We start from the raw sequence: 18,369 nt of genomic DNA on the forward strand, positions 1-18,369 counted from the left end.
CGAGGCCTTTGTGGCTTTTTATAAACAGCATGAGTCGCTATCCACATATGTACGATGAGGGGAAGTATGGAAAGGGGATGGCGGGTGCCCTTCGCAAGGAATACCAAGATATCCGAGACAAGATGCCTCGGCTCCACAATTCTCACGTTCCTACTGGCTGCCGGTAACACGTCCATCAAGTTGAATCGCATGCTTCGGTCAATTGCTTTGAGGCAATATCATATCTCTCATCTTTGAGCCGCTTCCTCCACTGCTTCTGGTATTGCGACACCGGATCTGGTATCCATTTTCCGGTTTGCTTTTGTCCAACAGTCACCGGCTATGTCAAGTAACCGCGCCTGATTCCATACGCGACATCTCTGCTAACCGGCTTTACTACTGCAGTTCTTCCATACGCGCTCCCGGCAGCTGCTGCCGGGCTTGCATACCTCAACGGTCGCCATGGCTTTACGCACGACCTGCCACTCCTATCAGCCATCGTGGGTAACGCTCTCAGCATCTCGCGCCTCGCAGGACGCGACCAACTGAACCTCTTCTACGAACTCGAATCGCATGCCCAGTCGTCACGGGCAAACCACCCTTGGATCATCTTCCAGGGCAACACATGGACGTATGCGCAGGCGTACGAGATTGTGCTCCGCTATGGAGTGTGGTTGGGCAGCAAGGGCGTCAACAAGGATGACATTGTCGCAATGGACTTTGTGAACTCGGAAGTCTTCATATGGATATGGTTTGGCCTCTGGAGCATCGGCGCAAGGCCGGCTTTTATCAACTACAACCTGACGGGCAAGCCGCTGGTGCATACCATCAAGACGAGCACGGCCAAGTTGGTGCTTGTGGATGAGAATGGCAAGGACAAGTTCAACGACGACACGCTGAAGGAGCATGGCCTCACTCGCACAGATTGCGCAGACAAGGTCGAGTACAGCTTTGAGCTGGAAGACTCCGACACGCCGCAGTCTGTGAAGAAGCATGCTCAGGCCTCGGAAGCTGCGACTGAACGAAAGATTGAAATCATCTTCTTCGACGATGCGTTGACATCGCACATCCTTACCCAACCGGCGACGCGCTTTCCCGACTCTTTTCGCTCAGGCCAAAAACCCACCAGCATGGCCATGCTTATCTACACCTCTGGCACAACCGGGCTTCCCAAACCCGCCGTGGTCGCGTGGAGCAGAGCTGGTGGTGCTGGTAATTTTGCTGCCACATGGATGGGACTCAAGAACGACACTTTGTACACGTCGATGCCGCTGTACCACAGCTCTGCCTCAATACTAGGCGTATGTGCTGTCCTCCGCAAGGGCTGCACAATTGCTTTATCCCAGAAATTCTCCCACAAGACCTTCTGGCCCGAAATCCGCGCATCCAATGCCACCATTCTACACTACGTCGGCGAAACATGTCGCTATCTCCTGTCGGCTCCTCCGTCCCCCTTGGACAAGCAGCACAAGTTGCGCGCCGCCTTTGGCAACGGCTTGCGCCCTGACATCTGGGAGCCCTTCAAGGAGCGCTTCGGCATCGAAACCATCTACGAGTTCTACGCCGCAACCGAAGCCCCCGGCGCGCTCTTCAACTGCTCGACAAACCCGTTTTCCACGGGCGCAATTGGCCACTTCGGCACACTCGCAAACACCATCTTGTCGCAGGAGCTCTGCCTCGTTCGCATGGACCCGGAGTCGGATCCCCCGGCGCCAGCCCGCGACCCCAAGACAGGCCTGTGCAAAGTATGCGAGTACAACGAGCCCGGCGAGCTCCTCACGAAGCTCGAGGCCGACAACATCGACAAGGGCTTCTCGGGCTACTACGGCAACGCCAAAGCCACAAACAGCAAAATCATCCGCGACGTCAAGAAAAAGGGCGACGCATACTTCCGCTCTGGCGACCTCATGCGCTGGGACGCCCAAGGCCGTGTCTGGTTCGTCGACCGCCTCGGCGACACGTTTCGCTGGAAAGCCGAAAACGTCTCCACGGCCGAAGTCAGCGAGGTCCTCGGAAAACACGCCGCCGTCGCCGAAGCAAACGTCTACGGCGTCCAGGTCCCGCGCCACGACGGCCGCGCCGGCTGCGCTGCAATCATCTTCAGAGACCAGCCGGGCTCTGTGCCCGCAGATCACGTCCTCAAGTCCCTCGCCGATCACGTCAAGAAACAGCTGCCGTGCTTCGCTGTCCCCATCTGGATCCGCGCCATGAAGGAAATGCAGCTTACAGGCACAAACAAGCAGCAGAAGCACTTGCTGCAAAAGGACGGTATTGATCCAGAGGTAGTAGAGAAGGAAGGCGACTTTTTGTTCTGGCTGAAAGATGGCGCCTATGCCCGCTTTACAAAGGCTGATTTGGAAAGGATTGAGGGTGGAGGTGTCAAGCTTTGATTTAGTTGGTCTTGTGTTTTTTGTTTGTGTGCACATGTAGGGAGGGAGGGGCATCATGATATCATATCCGGAGAAAGGTGATTGCATGGATCATTGTATATTTATATCTAGCCTGTCTTTGCTTTGCGCGTTCTCCTGGGTTTCTTCTTCGTGGGCTCCTCGTACAACTCGTCTTCATCTTCTTCGTCGTTGTCGTTGTCGACAAATTCTTCTTCTCCAGCATCCTCACCGATAACCCGATCTTCCTTTTCAGCCAACGACACAGGCTTACTCGTAGCAGCTTTTCTCTTCTTCTTGCTGCTCGCTGACGCGGAGGCAACATCGGCTCCATCTTCGCTATTCTCCTCCGTCCTCCCCGTAGCACCCTCTCTCTCCGCCAGCCGACTCAAAGCAGCACCGAGTCTCTTTCCCGTCGCAGCCTTGCCCTTTTTCTTTCCACTCGGCCCACTCGGCTCTCCATTCCTCACTCTGGGAGCAAACGCGCCCGCGCCTACCGTGCCTTCGAAGAACCTGGTGATATTGGCCTGTGTGCCCTCCTTCTCCCTGCGATTCATGTCGCGGATGACGGGGACAAGCACCTCATCCGTGCGCTCCGTGCTCCATCCAATCTGCGAACTCAGATAGGAGCGGAGAGCAGCGAGGTCGGGGACCCCCCACTGGAAGGGCTCCGGATCGCTATCGACCTCGGGATGGAGATACGCTTCTGCGACTCTGGTGTCCGGAAAGGACGACGGGAGAAACAGCTTTGTGCTCTGGTTCTTGCGAAACCGCTTTCGAAACGGGTGCTTTGCGTCGTCTTCTTTCTTGATGGATCCGTTCTGCACGCCATCCCACCACGTCCTGAAGGTGTCGAGATCCTTGAACTCGGAGAGGATTTCGAGAGCGGTAACGGGCCCGATGCCAGGGATACCAGGCGTGTAGTCTGAGCCGAGGAGCTGCGCAATGTCGATTAGTTTTTCGCGCGTGAGACTGAATTCCGAGGTGAGATCTTGGGACAGGTAGCATTCGACGTATTTTGCGGCGTTGAACATGTTCTTGTAGACGCGTGTGCCGCCAAAGAGAAAGGTATCCGAGTCGTCGGTTACGATGCCGTCGACAAGGCCCAGACGGACTAGCTCGGCGCATTGCGCCTCTGCTTCCATAGGGGCTGTGATGTATGGAAGGCCGAACAAGGTGAGCAGTTGCTGGCACTCTGAAATCATGGTCTGCGTAACTTCATCGGCGTCTCGGCGGTCCTTCTTTTGCTGAGCACGCAGTTGTTTGAGTTCTTCGTCAAAGTCCACACGTGAAGCAGTGTTGTTGGTGAGTTCTTTGGCGAAGCGCGCGTGTTCTTCTGCTTCTTTGGCGAGAGATGCGAAGAGCTCTTCGTCTTCTGGGTCAGAGTACTGGTCGGAATGATTCCTTTCAGCGATATCGATGGGAACATTATCATCAGCAACACCACTGTATGGAACAATTGGTTTGGTAAGATCTTCGGGCCCTTCCAAGGGTGAAAACTCTCTGGGAAGTTGACGTGACTTCTCCTGTCGAATTGGAACGTTCTCAAATTCGGGCGACGGGGACTGGGGATGCTCGGGTGCTGCTATGGTTTCGCCATGCAAAGGCACATCTTCAAACTCTGGTGATGGTGACTTGGCAGATTCATGAACAGGATCCGGCTCTGTCTGCATTGGTACATCTTCAAACTCCTCGGATGGTGATCTAGAAGCCTGCCGTGAAGGTGGCTTTGTTTCTCCATCATTTGTAACTTTGTGCTGCGAACGCCGTTCGTCTTCAGGCTCACTTTCCGACCAATCTATTGGCCCGTCATCAGAACCATCAGCAAATGGGCCCTTCTTGACTAGCGTAGGATCCTGAGGAGGCGGTGACGGTTGTTGTGGATAAAGCGGCTTTGGAGGCTCTGCTCTGATCTTGTCGGCCAGATCATCCATCTTCAATGTGGTGTTTTTGGGTAGTACATCTTCCATCTGAGCATCATCCTCGCCATCTGAGTCGATCGATATCACTTGCTTCTGGCCCTGACTAACAGGAGCGTCCACATCAATAATCTCCTTTGCGTCTGGCTTGCGCAAGCTTGGGAGCTCCTGGAACTGAAACCTGCTCTTTTCTTCTTGGCGGGCTTCTTCCCATTGTAACTTCTCTTCATGCCGCTGGGCGTTGACTTCCGATGCTATGTCTCGTGATGCATTGAACCAAGGTGGAAGTGGTGCTGCACTCTTCTTGTCCTCCGTGTACTCTTTCTCAAATCCGCCTGCATTGTCTGCCTCTAACTTTTCCATCTTCTTCTTACCAAGCAGAGAGTTACCCAGATTGAGCCTTTCAAATGGAAGAGGTCCATCAAATCCTGAGGTGCTGATCTTTCCAGATGCAGATTCAGTAGTCGATGCTGGGGCTTGAACGTGAAGTCTGGGTGATGGCTTCTGCACCTTAGCGGGGCGTTTTGACTTGCGAGACTCGGTCAGTGCGGCTTGTAGGTCCATATCATCTTCGCTATCACTGCCCTCAAAAGGGCCTTTTGCAGCCAGCTTGCTACTGCGTTGGTTGGCAAGCCGTCCAATGGCAAGGCCAGAGCCCTTGGTTCCGGCAAACGGATTGGTCTCTTCGACACGCTTCTGTTGGAAAACTTCACGAACAGGGTCTTCTTCAGACTCTTCAGCGCTTTCTTGATGCTGTCGTTCTCCTGGCTGTAGGGATAGTGCAATCGCTTGCTGTAGTTGTTCATTTTCCAGATCATCACCCGCATCCTCAGCCATATCATCTTCGCCATCGATAGGCACGTCTGCCCACTCTTCATCTTCGTTCTCGTCTGCAAGAAACAACGAGTCGGGATCCTGATTTGTAGGTATTGCCTTCTTGAGGGCGGCTTGCGCTGGCTTCTCCCTTCTTGACTTGTAAAGCTGTCGACGACGCGTTGCCAACTCATTTGCAATAAATTCACGTCCCTCTTCCTCCTGCACACTCAAACCTCCTTTGGGTTTTGGAAGTCGATTCAAGCCTTCAATCGGTACATCCTCGAACTCCTGATCATCTTCCCACTCTTCGTCATCCTCAGCTGGGGCCTGTGGTAGTTCCACGTCAATAGGCTTGTGTGCCTTTCCTATTTCCTTGTTCAAGACCACTCCAAGCGCCCAACCACCCTCGACCCCATCATTTTTCACAAGGACATACTCCCTGTCCCTCTCGCCAGCAACTCGATTGAAACCACCGCTGCCAAAAGCATCGTCGTTCATGCCATTGAGGTTCATCAAACGCTGTGTGAGTTCGTTGCGTTCGCGTACACGTTCAATCTGGAACTTGGAGAACGCCATTCGATCCGGGAACATTGCATCAAGCTGTTCCTTGGAATGACCCATTCTGAGCCGACTACGCAGTCTGGCTGCATTCAAAATGTTGTAACGATCGGCAGGAGGTAGGCTCTGGAAGAAGTGGCCATCAAAGTCAATTTTGGAGAAATCGTAAACATTGATATCTTCGCCTCTGTCGAACTGCCGTGCATATTCTTCCAATTCCTCCAGCGACATGACTCTGGGGTCGTTCGCAGCGCCCATTTCCGACATGGACTTGCCGAGGTCTGGCAGATGATATTGGTCCTTCTTTTTGAAGGTGCGGTTCTGTGTCCGTTCCTGGGGCGTCTGAAGCAATTCTTCGGCATAGACCAGGTTTTCGGGTATCTCCTCTTCTTGCTGCTTTTGCCGTGGATGTTTCGCAGCTTCCCTCCTCTTCCTGTCTTCTTCCTCAGCAGCCCTCTGCATCTGTATTGCCAGCAGCTTCCCAGCTGTCCTGACTGCATCGTCACGTCTACCCTCCCGGCGCGACTTACGGTGGCTGATGGTTTGTCGTTTCAGCGCCGGGGCACCACCGTCGAAGACGAAAACAGGCTTGATACCGATAAATAGTAGCTTGCATACTCGTCGGAAGAAACCGACAATATGGCTATTCCTCAGCGCATTTCCTTCCTTGTCGCGCACGGCCTTGAGGAACTGGTAGATCCAGATGGAAGCATCGACGGCGAGGCGCTTCTTGTTCAGCGTTTCGATCTTGATTGGCCGCGCGCAGGGCTGCAAAACGGTCCAGAGGCCGGTGACACCCATAGCGCTATTCTATGGAGGCGGGCCATCAGTTTCAGCAGGTAAGAGGTGTGTCGGTGGTAGGTCGAAGTGAGTTGTGATTGACGCTGCTGCCTTGTGATCTCGCGTTCAAGGCGCGTTGTCAATGACGACATGCCAAGCTCGGACCGCCATCCTACGCGACGTTCACGTGCACGGATCTATTCAAGCCTTTCGACTGGTTCACGATATTCCGATCCATCTCGTCATAGACAGAATTTAAAAAATATAACAATTACAATTTATACAGTCTAATCCAGTTATACTAAAGTGAATTGGTCTAATTGGCTGTTACTCAAGCCCAAGACCTATGCCAAGGTTCTGCGTTTCTTTGCGATCTTCTTCGTCGTCGCCAAAGTCGGCCTCGCCATGATCTTCTGCATCTTCTGCCCCAGCATCCGGATCGCCAAAATCTCCCCCATAGTGCTGCTGCTGGCGCCGAGAAGTGCTCTGTGATGGCTCGTCTTCGTCCGAGTCAACAAACACTTGACTTTGTTTCCTTCCAGTGGGAAGATCACCCAATCCAGCCGGATGTCGAAACTCAAACATTGAATTAGGACGATCATGACTATACGGTGAGGTACGCAGTCGGCCCTGGGCTGCTATAGGTTGTCCGGCATCAGGGCGTGGGGAGGCTTGCGGTGAGAGGGCTGACAACCAGCCGGTCAACCGCTTGGATAACGACGGGCTATCAGGGACATCAGTCTCCTTTTCCACGTTCGTGTCTAGATTAGCAAGAGCGTTCTTCTTCTTGCGTGAGAAAGTGAAACCTAAAGGAAGATCAATAGGTGAACCAGGTCGTGAAGGTCCGACAGACGAAGAAGACTCTGAACCAGATACAGGGTACGGCGCATCTCCGCCAGGCCCATCGCTCTTTGTTCGTTTGAGCAAGCTACGAAGATCCTCTTCGCTGATAGCGTTGATGATATCCTCGTCGCGTGCGCCGCGAGGCCTGTACTTTCGCCTGCCTTCCTGAATAGCACGTTCCAGCTTGGCCCGGTTCGCGATAAACTTCAACTTTGGGAATGCAGATTGCTGACCCACATGAATCATACGTGCCAGTCTTTGTGGTGTGGGGTCAGATAGGATGTGGATAAAGTCTGAGGGGATGGACTTGGGCCAAATGGTAATGGTTCCGCTAAAGCGCTGCAGCCAGAGCTCACTCCAGTCCTGACCTAGTGGTCTCGGCAACAGTTCGAGATGACGAAGGACTTTGAGCCATTTGTTGAGATCAAGTTTGAGATACTTTGAGTATAATTAGAACATGTACTATGGAGAATCTGGTTACATGTTGTGGTGTTCTGACGTACCTGCTCTGTGGCTGAACCGAGGAAGCCCCCTCTCCAACCGCGTCCGCGTCGGTGGGTGACAGGATGACCAACCGACCCACGAGACGAGAAGAAAAAGATATTGATGTGTGGGTTGACCTGACTAACAATCGAGAAGCGCACGTTGAACTGAAGGTTCAGTGCCTTGAGTGGTATGTCCGTCCTAAAGAACATAATGTTAGCAGAGTTTTCCCATATTGTCGAAGGGGGTGTAGCGAATATAGATGTCCAATATTTCGAGATCAGGAATCGCACTAGAGCAGCTTTCAAGCTTACCTTAGACTCCCATCTTTCCATTTGTGACCAAAAGAGTAAGGCGACAAGGTTCCGTCTCTGTTCTTTTTCATGAGTACCACCGGGTTCAGGATACCAGGAACAGCAGCTGACGCCAAAACTGCCGACCAAATAACACAGTCGGGGGCCGTGATGTAATTGGCGAGAATGGTGGGCGAGTGCGGGTCAGATGGTACACAGGAGACGTTTAGTATACGGCCGGTTCTTTGGTAGGCTTCTTTGAAAGTCAGGCTGCCGTGTGTCATCCAGGAACACCTCCTGGCCCAATCGACACTGTCGAATCTGGCACCAGTCTTCCACCATCTCTGCACCCATGTGAGGAATCCTTCGTGACATGCCGTGATTCGGTTAGCAAGTGCTGGTACAAGTAGTTTCTTGAGCTCTTCATCGGTCCTTGTACACAGCAATGCAGCAACAAGCGCACCGCCCGATGTGCCTGTGATGACTTCAGGCAGTAGCTCAGCGTCCATCAAAGCCTTGGCCACACCGAAATGGTAGTATGCAAATGTGGCACCGCCCGATAGACATAGCGCAGTTCGCCCAAAGTTACTGCCCAAATGTTTGAAGAGCGCACGCTTGTTGTCAGCATTAAGCTGTGTGGTTCGCAGGAGGAAAGAGAGTGAGGTCTCGGCTTCGTCGACAAACTTTTGGACAAGGTCTTTGGTTCCGTAGTATGTTTCGCTGTATAATCGAGGGTTCTCGAAACCGACGAAATTGTTCTTCATTGAAGCTGGAGGACGGTGTTAGCCCCTTTAAGTGTGTATACATGCATCATTCTTACCTTCCACCAGCGCGCGCAGATCTTCAACCGCCGTATGCGCGCCATTGGCATCCTTTGAACCCGAAGCACCCTGTTCCTCTGCTTCTGCCTTTTGTCGCAGTTTGACCATCTGTTGATGCACTCTTGCGATTGTCTTGCTGTCATAGTAAGCGTACTCTGCCTTCTCTTTCCACGCATCGTTGCCAAGGTATGTGTCAATCTCTCTTGCGGCATGGATCCATTCTTCGTAAGACCTCGCTGCCTGCAGGCGCTGCCGTAGCCTTTGTCGCGTTCCGCGCCATGTGACCCAATGCTCGTATAGATAGATGTACAAGCGCGTGAAGACGTAGGCAATGCTCAAGAAGAGCAGCCAGCCGAGCACGACAATGAGCAGCGGCCACTTGAGCAGGACATAGACAAAGCCCTCGCGGGTCTCGTCTTTGCCACGTCGCGGAGGGGCCTTGCTCTTCTTGCGCCGCTTGACGCGCTGGTGGACAGGTCGCCAGTCGTTCTGCGCCGAGATGAAGGCTCGTTCGGGCGGTGGCGACGTCAGATCCTCGGTCGATGGAGAGTTCTCGGGCGCGGCGAGGGCTTTTGCGAATTCGATAAAGTGCTCGTCCTGCACGAAGTCGTTATCGAAGTCAGGCAGCAGTGTGAAGTCGTAGCCAGCGTCGGAATAAGGCTCGGGGCCGTCGGTCTTTTTGTCGATATCAGCCATGGCGAAGGGAACAAGTAGGCGCGGGGTTCATTGTAGGGTAGTGAGGAGGGGAAGGCCGAGGTCACGTCAGATGAACGTGTTGAGCGTGCTGAGCGCGGCGGCGGCAGGCATGTGAGCCTCGAAGCTTCGGGCCTACGTCACAGGGCCGCGACCGTCTGGGCCGCCGCCCGCGACCCTTGCGCCGTTCCTGCAGACAAATCCTACCTGCTTGCTAGAATCCTCGCAACCCCAACGCCGCCATCGTCGCATCTGTACCACCGAAAAAGAAAAAAGGAGGAAAAAAAAGCCGAGCAGACTGAGCATAAACACTGGGAGTTTCCCGAGGCCCGCAATAAAAGCGTGCCAATAACTCCACCCGGGTCGTTGCTCTCCGCCAGAGAGGTATGCGGCCTCGCTCTCTCCTGCTCCAGGCCACTATCCGCTTCAGAACAACTCGCCCACTGCAATGGAGATTGCAAAGGTGCTTGATGACTCTTGCGGTCGAAACATCGTGCGATGACACTTCCGTAGCCATAGTCGAGAAAGGTCGTCAGCACGGCCGCACGACGGCACAACTTCATTTCCACAAGAAAGTGACATCGAACAACACCCAATATCAAGGTGTGCACCCGCTGGTGTCGCTTCAGTCTCACCAGGAGAGTCTTGCAACGCTCATTCAGGAGGCAATTCGCCATCTGCCCCTGCGCAATGGCCAGCTTCTTCCAAAAGCAGAAACCATGCAGCCAGGCGAAGTAGACCTTGCAACAAGGAGGCTGCCTGACTTCATCTCAGTCACGCGTGGACCAGGCATGCGTAGCAATCTTTTCACTGGTCTTGACACAGCAAAAGGGCTTGCTGTAGCATGGCAGGTAGTGGGCGTTTGCCGTTTGAAGAACTTACGACTAACGACCATCATAGAAACCTCTTGTCGGTGTTCACCATATGCAAGCACATGCCCTCACCCCGCGAATGGTGAGCGCTCTTGAGTCTGATACGAATCCTCTGCCAGAAGGCAAGTCTTTGTCAGCATCAACTGATGCCGACGTCACCCCCGAGTTCCCGTTCTTGTCAGTGCTGGCCTCGGGTGGCCATACGTTACTTATTCACTCCGCTTCTTTGACAGATCACCGTGTGCTGGGAACCACCCATGACATTGCCATTGGAGAATGTTTAGATAAAATCGCTCGTGTTGTCCTGCCTGCGGAATCGCTGCAAACAACGAAGAGCACAATGTATGGAGCGCTACTCGAGGCATTTGCATTTCCCAACAAAGAGGCCACAGGGCCCGTCGACACCCAACCGTCTGCCCCGATATCTAAGCAGTCCATAAACTCTGCTGAATCTTATCTGAACGGTTATGGACGCCAATATGACTGGTACAAAGTTCCAGCGAATCAGGAAGATGCAATCCGGCGAAACGCTACCAAATGGGGTTGGGCCCTCAACAAGCCACTTACTAAAGCAGGCGGGGGGATCAAGATCAATAGCCTGGAAATGAGCTTTTCTGGAATCACTACCATGGTTGAGCGCATTGTGCGATTCGGCATGGACCCTGCTACCAGGAAGTTTAACAAGGTGGAGCGAGCATCCGCCGACATCGAGACCGAAGAGCGAAGGGATCTAGCTCGAGAAACCATGCGTGTGACTTTCGAGCATGTAGCTTCTCGAGTGGTTCTAGGCCTGCAGTCCCAGCATGAAGCTATGACAGTCAAGCCTGCAGTTGTCCTGGCAGGTGGCGTCGCTGCAAATTCTCTTTTTCGACACATGTACGTCTACTCGATGGCTAAGGCTTGGGGTATTTTCATGTGATGAAGAACTGGCCATGCTGACATTCTCAGACTTGCGAGCACCCTTTGTGCTCACGGATTTTCAGACGCCCAGTTATACTTTCCTCCTCCCAAGTACTGTACCGACAACGCTGCCATGATTGGGTGGGCAGGACTAGAAATGTTTGAGGCGGGCCATGTCGATCCATTCAGTATTCGCGCCGTACGTAAATGGCCTCTAGATAAACTCCTGGATCCCCCAGAAGACGGATGATTTCGAACAGACTCAATACACATCGGGACGCGATCGATGCCCTTTCTCCTTGCATCAAGGGGTTCCACCAATGTCTGCTCAGCTATTCGCCCTACGATGGCTAAATCCACTGTGCTGCAAGCATCCTGGCTGCGAACAAGAACATTGTCGCACGCGTGATCCGACTAGCAATCAAGATGGCGAGACAATGGCCAAGGATCCTCAGAGTGCGAAATCTATCAGGGTCCACATTCCGCTATTCCGAAGACAGCAGAATTATCGTGCATCACGCCAAGAACCAACCTGGGGTAATTCGCTACCAATCTGTGATACTACCAATCGAAAACACGTGGTCGTATCCTGGCTTGTCCGACCTCAGAGGTTTCTGGGAAACTCACTGCTGGACTGAGGCTTTGTACGCGAAGTGGCCTGTTTGTTAGGCGAGTAAAGAGTCAAATCAGTTCATATATCATGCAAGATCCCTACGTGGTAGACCCTGTATTTCCGGCTGTTTGTAACCATGCCACAACCACACCAAATAGCCAGCAATATACCCAGACAAGATTCACTTTAATTTTGCCGAAGCTCGCACATTCCGTCAAATCAGCACACCCCGCCGAGTAGTCTAGCCCTATATTTAGGATTTTCCCAGAGACGCTGCACATCGACCCGACGGCTATGAGCATATATTGCGCTGCGAGATCGAAAGCACGACCTAGAGCCCGGGACCTCAACCATGAAGCCTCGCTAATGCAGTGCGTGTAGTATCAGAAGTTTGTAGCCGATAGTTGTTACGGGTTTATGGCGTGTGGTCTCGTATCTTTCATTATGGCACTGTATCACTGCATGTTCCCCCAGATTTACCAGCATTGGCAATAAAATGTCTATAACTTTGCCGCATAGCCCCAGAACATGAACTCGTGGTACAGTTTCAAAGCCACAGCAATTGATTCTGTGAAACTGGTTGTCACCTAAAATGGCTCCTGCGCGAAACAGTGTGCTGGCGCTGCTGGGCCTTGCCATCAGGTCTGTCATCTGCTTGCATTTCCTCGGTGAATACTGATTTTTTTTTAGCATCCGCGCTGCACCTGCAGGCTTGCAGACGCGCCAAGTGGAGATACTTCCACCCAAGCAAAGCGTTTCCTGGGACACTGGCAACCCTGAGCCGACTGAGGAGCCGCATGAGCCTGTGATCCCGTCAAAACCGACTGATGAATTTAGTATTGGAACGCCATCAGGATGGATCAGCTGGGAGACAAGCGGACCTACGTCTACCCCAGCCCCAGAGGAACCCACGTATCCTCCTCCTCCCAAGCCAACGGACCAATTCAGCATTGGAAAGCCATCGTTCTGGATAAGCTGGGAAACCAGTGGACCTGAGCCGACACCCGCTCCCGAGGAGCCTGGGTATCCCCCACCAAAGCCTAGCGATCAATTCAGTATCGGAAACCCATCGTACAGTATCAGCTGGGATGGAGATGGGCCGGGTGCTTCATCAACGCCCACGCCAACACCGACACCGAAACCAACCTCGGAGTATCCCTCCCTGACTCTACCACCACCCGTTTGGTCCAATTCCAGCATCGCTATACCAACATCATCCTTGCTTCCCATCACCTCCACTCCGGTATCTTCTCCCACCAGCAAGCCATCATCATCCAGCAAGGCTTCCTCCACCAAAAACCCAGGATACCCTCCATGGGGCCCATGGCCACCAAAGCCCACAACCATCAAAACAAGCATGACTCCCAAGCCGCCGCCGCCGCCCCCAAAGCCCTCGCCCACCACCTCGTCGCCGCCCAAGTACAGTGTAAGCTGGGGTCTAAACCAACGCAACGCAAAGCCCACATCGACAAGGCGAAAGCCCAAACCGACTCCAAGTAAGAAGACAACGACGACATCAAAAGCCACAGCTACCCCTACCCCAACGCCGACTCCGACTCCAAAACCCACTCCAGCACCCACCACCACCACCACCACCTCCGTCCCTCCCCCAGACATCACCATCGGACCCCCCGACTTCACCATAACCTGGGAAAACGCCGGCGAAACCGCACCTACGTCTCCGCCTGAAACCAGCATTCCCGACGGCCATGACGACGACGACGACGATGATGATGATGATGGTGATTTCCCTCCTCCAGTAATCCCCACACCCCCCAATAGCATCGGCATCCAGCCCCCCACCGCAACCATCATCTGGGGCCGGAAGCGCCAGGACGAGGACCCTGTAGACCCGGATTTGCCTGGTGGTGATGACGATGACGATGAGTTTCCTCCTCCGTCTGTGCCTACGCTGCCGAATAGTGTGGGGATTGAGGTGCCTAGTGCGACGGTGATATGGGGGTAGGAGGGTGATAGGGTGATGGTTGGAGGTGGGTGTTAGCTGGGAGGAGGTGTGTGTGTTTTTCGATGAGGTTATGTAGCTATGTACTTGGTCTAGTCCAATGATGCATCTTTATTTTTCTTGCAAATTGCCTTGAAAGACTGCGACCTGGAAAAAAAAAGAAAGAAAGAAAATGGTGGGCATGCATTGCGAATCGTGTCATCATGTATATATATACATGTTGCTAATCAAACTTTGCTTCCACCACACATTTACATCAAGTCTGGATCTTCTGGATACTGACATGGGCTGATATGGCATGTACAAGATCGAAGTGAGGTCAAGCAATCCAACTCTCAGCTTGTGTATTGAGTCGTACAACGCGAAATCCCCAAGTTTGGAATACGGAATAAGAAGGAAGGATAGCATGGTATTAAAAGGTTGAAGCAAAAGAGAAAAAAAAATAATCGCGTCAAACGTGAATCTAGCCTACAAAAAAAAGACTATGCAGGCGTAGGAGCAGGCTGACTCCTTACCTGGAGCTTCTTAGGCTTCTTCCTAGGCTTCGGTTGCTCAGGCACTGCATCCTTTTCCTTGTCCACATTCTTATCCAATCCGTTGGGCACATGGGGCTTCTCAGACTCTTGTTTATCATCTTTCTCCTGCTGCTCTACTTTTTCCTTTTGCCCGTGTTTCGCAGACATCCTGCTCGTCCTGTCAGACGAGATGGAAGACGCGAGATCCTCTCCTTCCTTGAGGTCCTCGACCATAAAGTTGCTGGCCATGCAGCGCCCGCCGTTCTGCTTGCCGACATCCATGGGACACGCGCTGAAGACGACGACAATGTCGCGCTCAGCGCGGAACCGCACAAAGCAGCGCTTCGTGCCCTGTGGCTCTTCCACGCGGAGTGTAACGCCCTTTGCGCCAGCGCCATCGCTTTGATCTGGGCCTTCGGAATCCAGGGGCGCGTTCATGAAGAGATGGAGAGGGGTGGGCGCAATGTTGACGGTGATGTCTGCGCCTACGGCTTTTGTGCCTTTGAGACCGGATGTCTCGTTGATTTCCTTGAGCGCGAGCACGAGGTTCTCGGCGCAGCTGCCGTGTTCTGCGGGCTTCTCCACGCCTAGAGCTGCGTATTGGTTGGCGTCGCATGCGGCCGTCAGGGTATCGTGGGCTCCGGGCGATGTGTCTTCGATCAAGGTCATGATGGGATTGCGTAGATTGGTGAGAAGCTCGTCGTTGACTTCTGGCACGAGTTTGTGGGATGCGGTGCGTGTGTGAGGGAGGGAGAGGTATTCCATGGGCGGTTGGGATGAGTTGGAGGGGTGCATAGAGGCGTATGCTGAGTAGGCAGCGTATACTGAGGATGCGTAGCCTGAGCCGGTAGCAGCTGCAAAGGTCAGTTTCTATTGACGGTGGTTGGTCTTATCACGTACCAGCCATTGTTCCTGCACCCACAGGTGTCTTTGAGAAGTCGTATAGTTGCTCCGCATAGCTCTTGTTCGGGTCACGATAATGACTCGCCTTGAATGCGCTTAGAACAGACTTTGAGTCTGGAACTTCGACGTTGGGTACGTAGCTCGAGAAACTCTTGCCTGTAGGAAGATACGAAGACCATTTTTTGGTGTTCTCCTCGTTCTGTTTCTTTTCCTGCTCAGGACTCGGCTTCTGCTCCACTTCTTGCTTGGTTGCTGTTCCTTTATTGCGGTACGGTATGGAAGGGAGATATGACGCCCAAGTGCGCTTTACGGGTTGCTGGGACGAGGATGTCGTGGTTTCGGCGGTCTTTTCGGGTTCGGGGGCATCTGGAGTTTGTTTTGGTAGATCTTTGGCATCTTGGGTTGTTTCGTTGGTTTTGTCTTCACTTGGCTGTGTCTCCGCGCCCTTTTCGCTCTGCTTGCTGTCCTCGCTCTCCTTGTCATCTTTGCTCTCTTTCCCATCTTCGTTCTCCTTGTCACCATCCCTCTCCTCTTCGCCATCTTCAGTCTCCTTTTTAATATCCCCGCTCTCCTTAGTATCCTCACTCTCCTTGCCGCCCTCGCTCCCCATCCCATCTTCCTTCTTCCCCTCCTCCTCCACCGCCATCTTCAACCCCTCAGCCTCCCTCCTAACCTCCTCCTCACCCACCTCTTTCTCCACCACCTCCCCCTCTCCCATTCCCTCACCCTCTTCCGGCGGCGGCCCCAGCGTAAAAGCCCACATGCTCACCACCTGTTTCCCATAGGTATTAATAACCTTGATCGTCCTGCCGCGCGGCACAAACGTCGCGACGCCATGGCGCGCAGGGATAGTCTGGAGTTCGCCGGACATGTCTTGGGTCGCGAGATGCGTATCCTTGTTGTTGTTGTTTTTCCTACGCTGCTTCTCCACAGCCGATACCACAGACACAAGCGCGATGCCCGCGAGCGCGCGGCGCGAGGGAAGTTTCGGTGGCGGCGCCGTTTTTGGATTAAATGGTGGAGGTATGTGGTATGCGGCAGAGCAAGTCGAGTGCAGTTGCAGTTGCAGTTGCAGTTGCAATCGATGCAGAAAGCAGAACCCAGAAAAAACAACCAGGGAGAGAAATGATACGCAATGTAGCTGCAAATAGTAAAAAAGATCAAGATAAAAGTTCAAGGGGGAAAAAGAGAAAAGGCGCAAGTGTATGTATTCGTCCTTTGCCGCCGCCTCCAAAAACCCATTTATTAGTCTGGAACGGTGACGTACGTGGTTCACACCTTGTTCACCTCTGATTTGGCCAGCGGTTGCCAGCGTTTTGCCTCTCGAGGCATGGGTGCCCCCCCCCCTTGCAACCACCACTTTTAACTTGTTGTCTGCTGCCCATTGCACATACCGCGTCTTGACAGCATGGCATGGCAGTGCAGGACAGAAATGACGCAGTACAGTCGAACCCTGTTTTGCCCCCATTGCCATGGAAGAAGAAAAAAAGGTAGGTGTACACCTACAACTGAGGGTTTGCGGTTGCGCTTGCCGTGGAGACTGGCAGTCTTCGGTTATACTTATACTTGTATGGAGGGCATTCTAGAGGCGGCTGCTGGGGGTATATGCTGTACTGCTCTCTGATTGGATGTGTGGCTTGAGGATGTGAGTCTCTATGGTTGATTGTATGTATGTACGGATTCAATGAATTTGCGGCGCAGCACACTGCAGCCAGCCAGCCAGACATGTATGTCCAAGACATGGATGAACGCCACAGCAAGGTGAAATCATGCTGTGTTACACCAGGCGCGTATTATCTGCATCAGGCTGTGCTGTTCAACCCCGCCTGGAGTGCTTATATATCCAGCCTCACTACTTATGCTCCCAGAATCTGTAAACAACCACAAGCATCTGTATTTTGAAGTTGATAAATATGAGTCAAGTATTAGCTCTGACTCGGTTCGAGGAGTATGTATATTCCATGCAACGCATATAGTTATATGTACAGCAGTAACTGACATTGTGTTTTTGCTACTGTACCTAGGCTGATTCAATCCAAGCTATTCACATTCCACGTAGGCCGGGATAGCAGAAAAAGAGAATTCGTCGTACATGCAAACGCAGTTGCCGCGACATCTGATTATTTCCGCGCGCTCGTGAGCAATGGGATGACGGAGTCGCAGACGGGAACTGCACAGTATCCCGATGTGGAACCGGAGGACTTTGCCCGCTTTGTCGAGTACGCATACCGCCATGATTATACGGTGCCGTGCTGGGCTCAAGACGAGACATATACAGAAAACGAGTTTGTGCCTTCTCCACCCGCAGACAAAGAATCATGCCCAGCAGCACCCAAGCCAGTGCCTGAGCCAGTAGACACCACTCGGGCTTCCTGGCGACCTTTTTCTCACCATCAACGGCGGTCTTGGTTTAATCTAATGCATACAAAAAATCCCGTACATGTCGAATTCGAGGAGCGGAACTACCTCACATCAACCCAGCCCAAGACAGTCCTGCTCGCTGCATTTGAGCCTCAGTATAACACGGCGCCCCACCAAGACTTCACGCCCGTTTTCCTCGCACATGCACGTCTTTACACCTTTGCCTGTATGCGTTTGGTGGACCCCCTCAAATACCTGGCGCTGCACAAGCTGCACAAAACCCTCCTTGACTTCACCCTCTATGAGCAGCGAGTGTCTGACGTCGTCGAACTTGCGCGATATGCATACCAACAGGGTGAAGATAGAAAAGACGATGTCATCATCGATGAGCTGAGGAAGCTAGTCGTCGACTACATGGTTCGTGAAGTATCGACATTCAGGGAGTCTCCAGTCTTTCGAACCCACTTGCATAAAGGCGGCGAATTTTTCGCGGATTTCTTCAGCGTGTTCCGCAAAGCATGGCGCTCGGAATGATACAGACAGTGGCGCAGTGCAAGTCTGCCGTCAACTTGTTAGATCCGTAGTTGCGCATGCATCTTCTTTTAAAAAAAAACTGTCACTCTCTTCGAGAACCAAAACATCGAGAACGGCTCCAGGTGATCTTGCAAGA

At 52.9% G+C, this 18,369-nt stretch overlaps 8 protein-coding genes across 8 annotated transcripts; 5 read left to right on the plus strand and 3 right to left on the minus strand.

The window, feature by feature from the left end:
- Positions 1 to 79: 79 nt before the first annotated feature.
- On the plus strand, positions 80 to 2,481 carry SETTUDRAFT_165779 (uncharacterized protein). The gene is made up of 2 exons (XM_008032583.1): positions 80 to 328; positions 385 to 2,481. Exons 1-2 carry the CDS (start codon positions 322 to 324, stop codon positions 2,367 to 2,369), a joined length of 1,992 nt encoding a protein of 663 aa, XP_008030774.1. The 5' UTR covers positions 80 to 321; the 3' UTR covers positions 2,370 to 2,481.
- SETTUDRAFT_181535 (uncharacterized protein) lies at positions 2,477 to 6,464 on the minus strand (the record flags this gene model as incomplete). Its single annotated transcript, XM_008032584.1, has 1 exon — positions 2,477 to 6,464. Exon 1 carries the CDS (start codon positions 6,458 to 6,460, stop codon positions 2,477 to 2,479), a length of 3,984 nt encoding a protein of 1,327 aa, XP_008030775.1. The 5' UTR covers positions 6,461 to 6,464.
- A 226-nt stretch (positions 6,465 to 6,690) lies between these two features.
- On the minus strand, positions 6,691 to 9,584 carry SETTUDRAFT_142611 (uncharacterized protein). Its single transcript, XM_008032585.1, has 4 exons — positions 8,879 to 9,584; positions 8,080 to 8,827; positions 7,786 to 7,966; positions 6,691 to 7,720 (listed from the first exon to the last, which is right to left on the minus strand). The coding sequence occupies exons 1-4, from the start codon at positions 9,573 to 9,575 to the stop codon at positions 6,767 to 6,769; spliced, it is 2,580 nt and encodes an 859-aa protein (XP_008030776.1). The 5' UTR covers positions 9,576 to 9,584; the 3' UTR covers positions 6,691 to 6,766.
- Positions 9,585 to 9,958: 374 nt separating this feature from the next.
- Positions 9,959 to 11,594, plus strand: SETTUDRAFT_98376 (uncharacterized protein; the record flags this gene model as incomplete). Its single annotated transcript, XM_008032586.1, has 3 exons — positions 9,959 to 10,423; positions 10,473 to 11,320; positions 11,393 to 11,594. 3 exons carry the CDS (start codon positions 9,959 to 9,961, stop codon positions 11,592 to 11,594), a joined length of 1,515 nt encoding a protein of 504 aa, XP_008030777.1.
- A 70-nt stretch (positions 11,595 to 11,664) lies between these two features.
- On the plus strand, positions 11,665 to 11,982 carry SETTUDRAFT_157214 (uncharacterized protein; the record flags this gene model as incomplete). The annotated part of the gene is made up of 1 exon (XM_008032587.1): positions 11,665 to 11,982. One exon carries the CDS (start codon positions 11,665 to 11,667, stop codon positions 11,980 to 11,982), a length of 318 nt encoding a protein of 105 aa, XP_008030778.1.
- A 567-nt stretch (positions 11,983 to 12,549) lies between these two features.
- SETTUDRAFT_35116 (uncharacterized protein) lies at positions 12,550 to 13,923 on the plus strand (the record flags this gene model as incomplete). Its single annotated transcript, XM_008032460.1, has 2 exons — positions 12,550 to 12,599; positions 12,648 to 13,923. The coding sequence occupies 2 exons, from the start codon at positions 12,550 to 12,552 to the stop codon at positions 13,921 to 13,923; spliced, it is 1,326 nt and encodes a 441-aa protein (XP_008030651.1).
- Positions 13,924 to 14,324: 401 nt separating this feature from the next.
- Positions 14,325 to 16,209, minus strand: SETTUDRAFT_122843 (uncharacterized protein; the record flags this gene model as incomplete). The annotated part of the gene is made up of 3 exons (XM_008032588.1): positions 14,325 to 15,289; positions 15,336 to 15,830; positions 15,924 to 16,209. 3 exons carry the CDS (start codon positions 16,207 to 16,209, stop codon positions 14,403 to 14,405), a joined length of 1,668 nt encoding a protein of 555 aa, XP_008030779.1. The 3' UTR covers positions 14,325 to 14,402.
- A 1,042-nt stretch (positions 16,210 to 17,251) lies between these two features.
- SETTUDRAFT_35118 (uncharacterized protein) lies at positions 17,252 to 18,172 on the plus strand (the record flags this gene model as incomplete). The annotated part of the gene is made up of 3 exons (XM_008032461.1): positions 17,252 to 17,286; positions 17,363 to 18,116; positions 18,140 to 18,172. The coding sequence occupies 3 exons, from the start codon at positions 17,252 to 17,254 to the stop codon at positions 18,170 to 18,172; spliced, it is 822 nt and encodes a 273-aa protein (XP_008030652.1).
- Between the last annotated feature and the right edge of the window lie 197 nt (positions 18,173 to 18,369).

The sequence above is a fragment of the Exserohilum turcica genome (assembly GCF_000359705.1).
Source record: "Exserohilum turcica Et28A unplaced genomic scaffold SETTUscaffold_8, whole genome shotgun sequence".
In the NCBI taxonomy this organism is placed as follows: domain Eukaryota; kingdom Fungi; phylum Ascomycota; class Dothideomycetes; order Pleosporales; family Pleosporaceae; genus Exserohilum; species Exserohilum turcicum.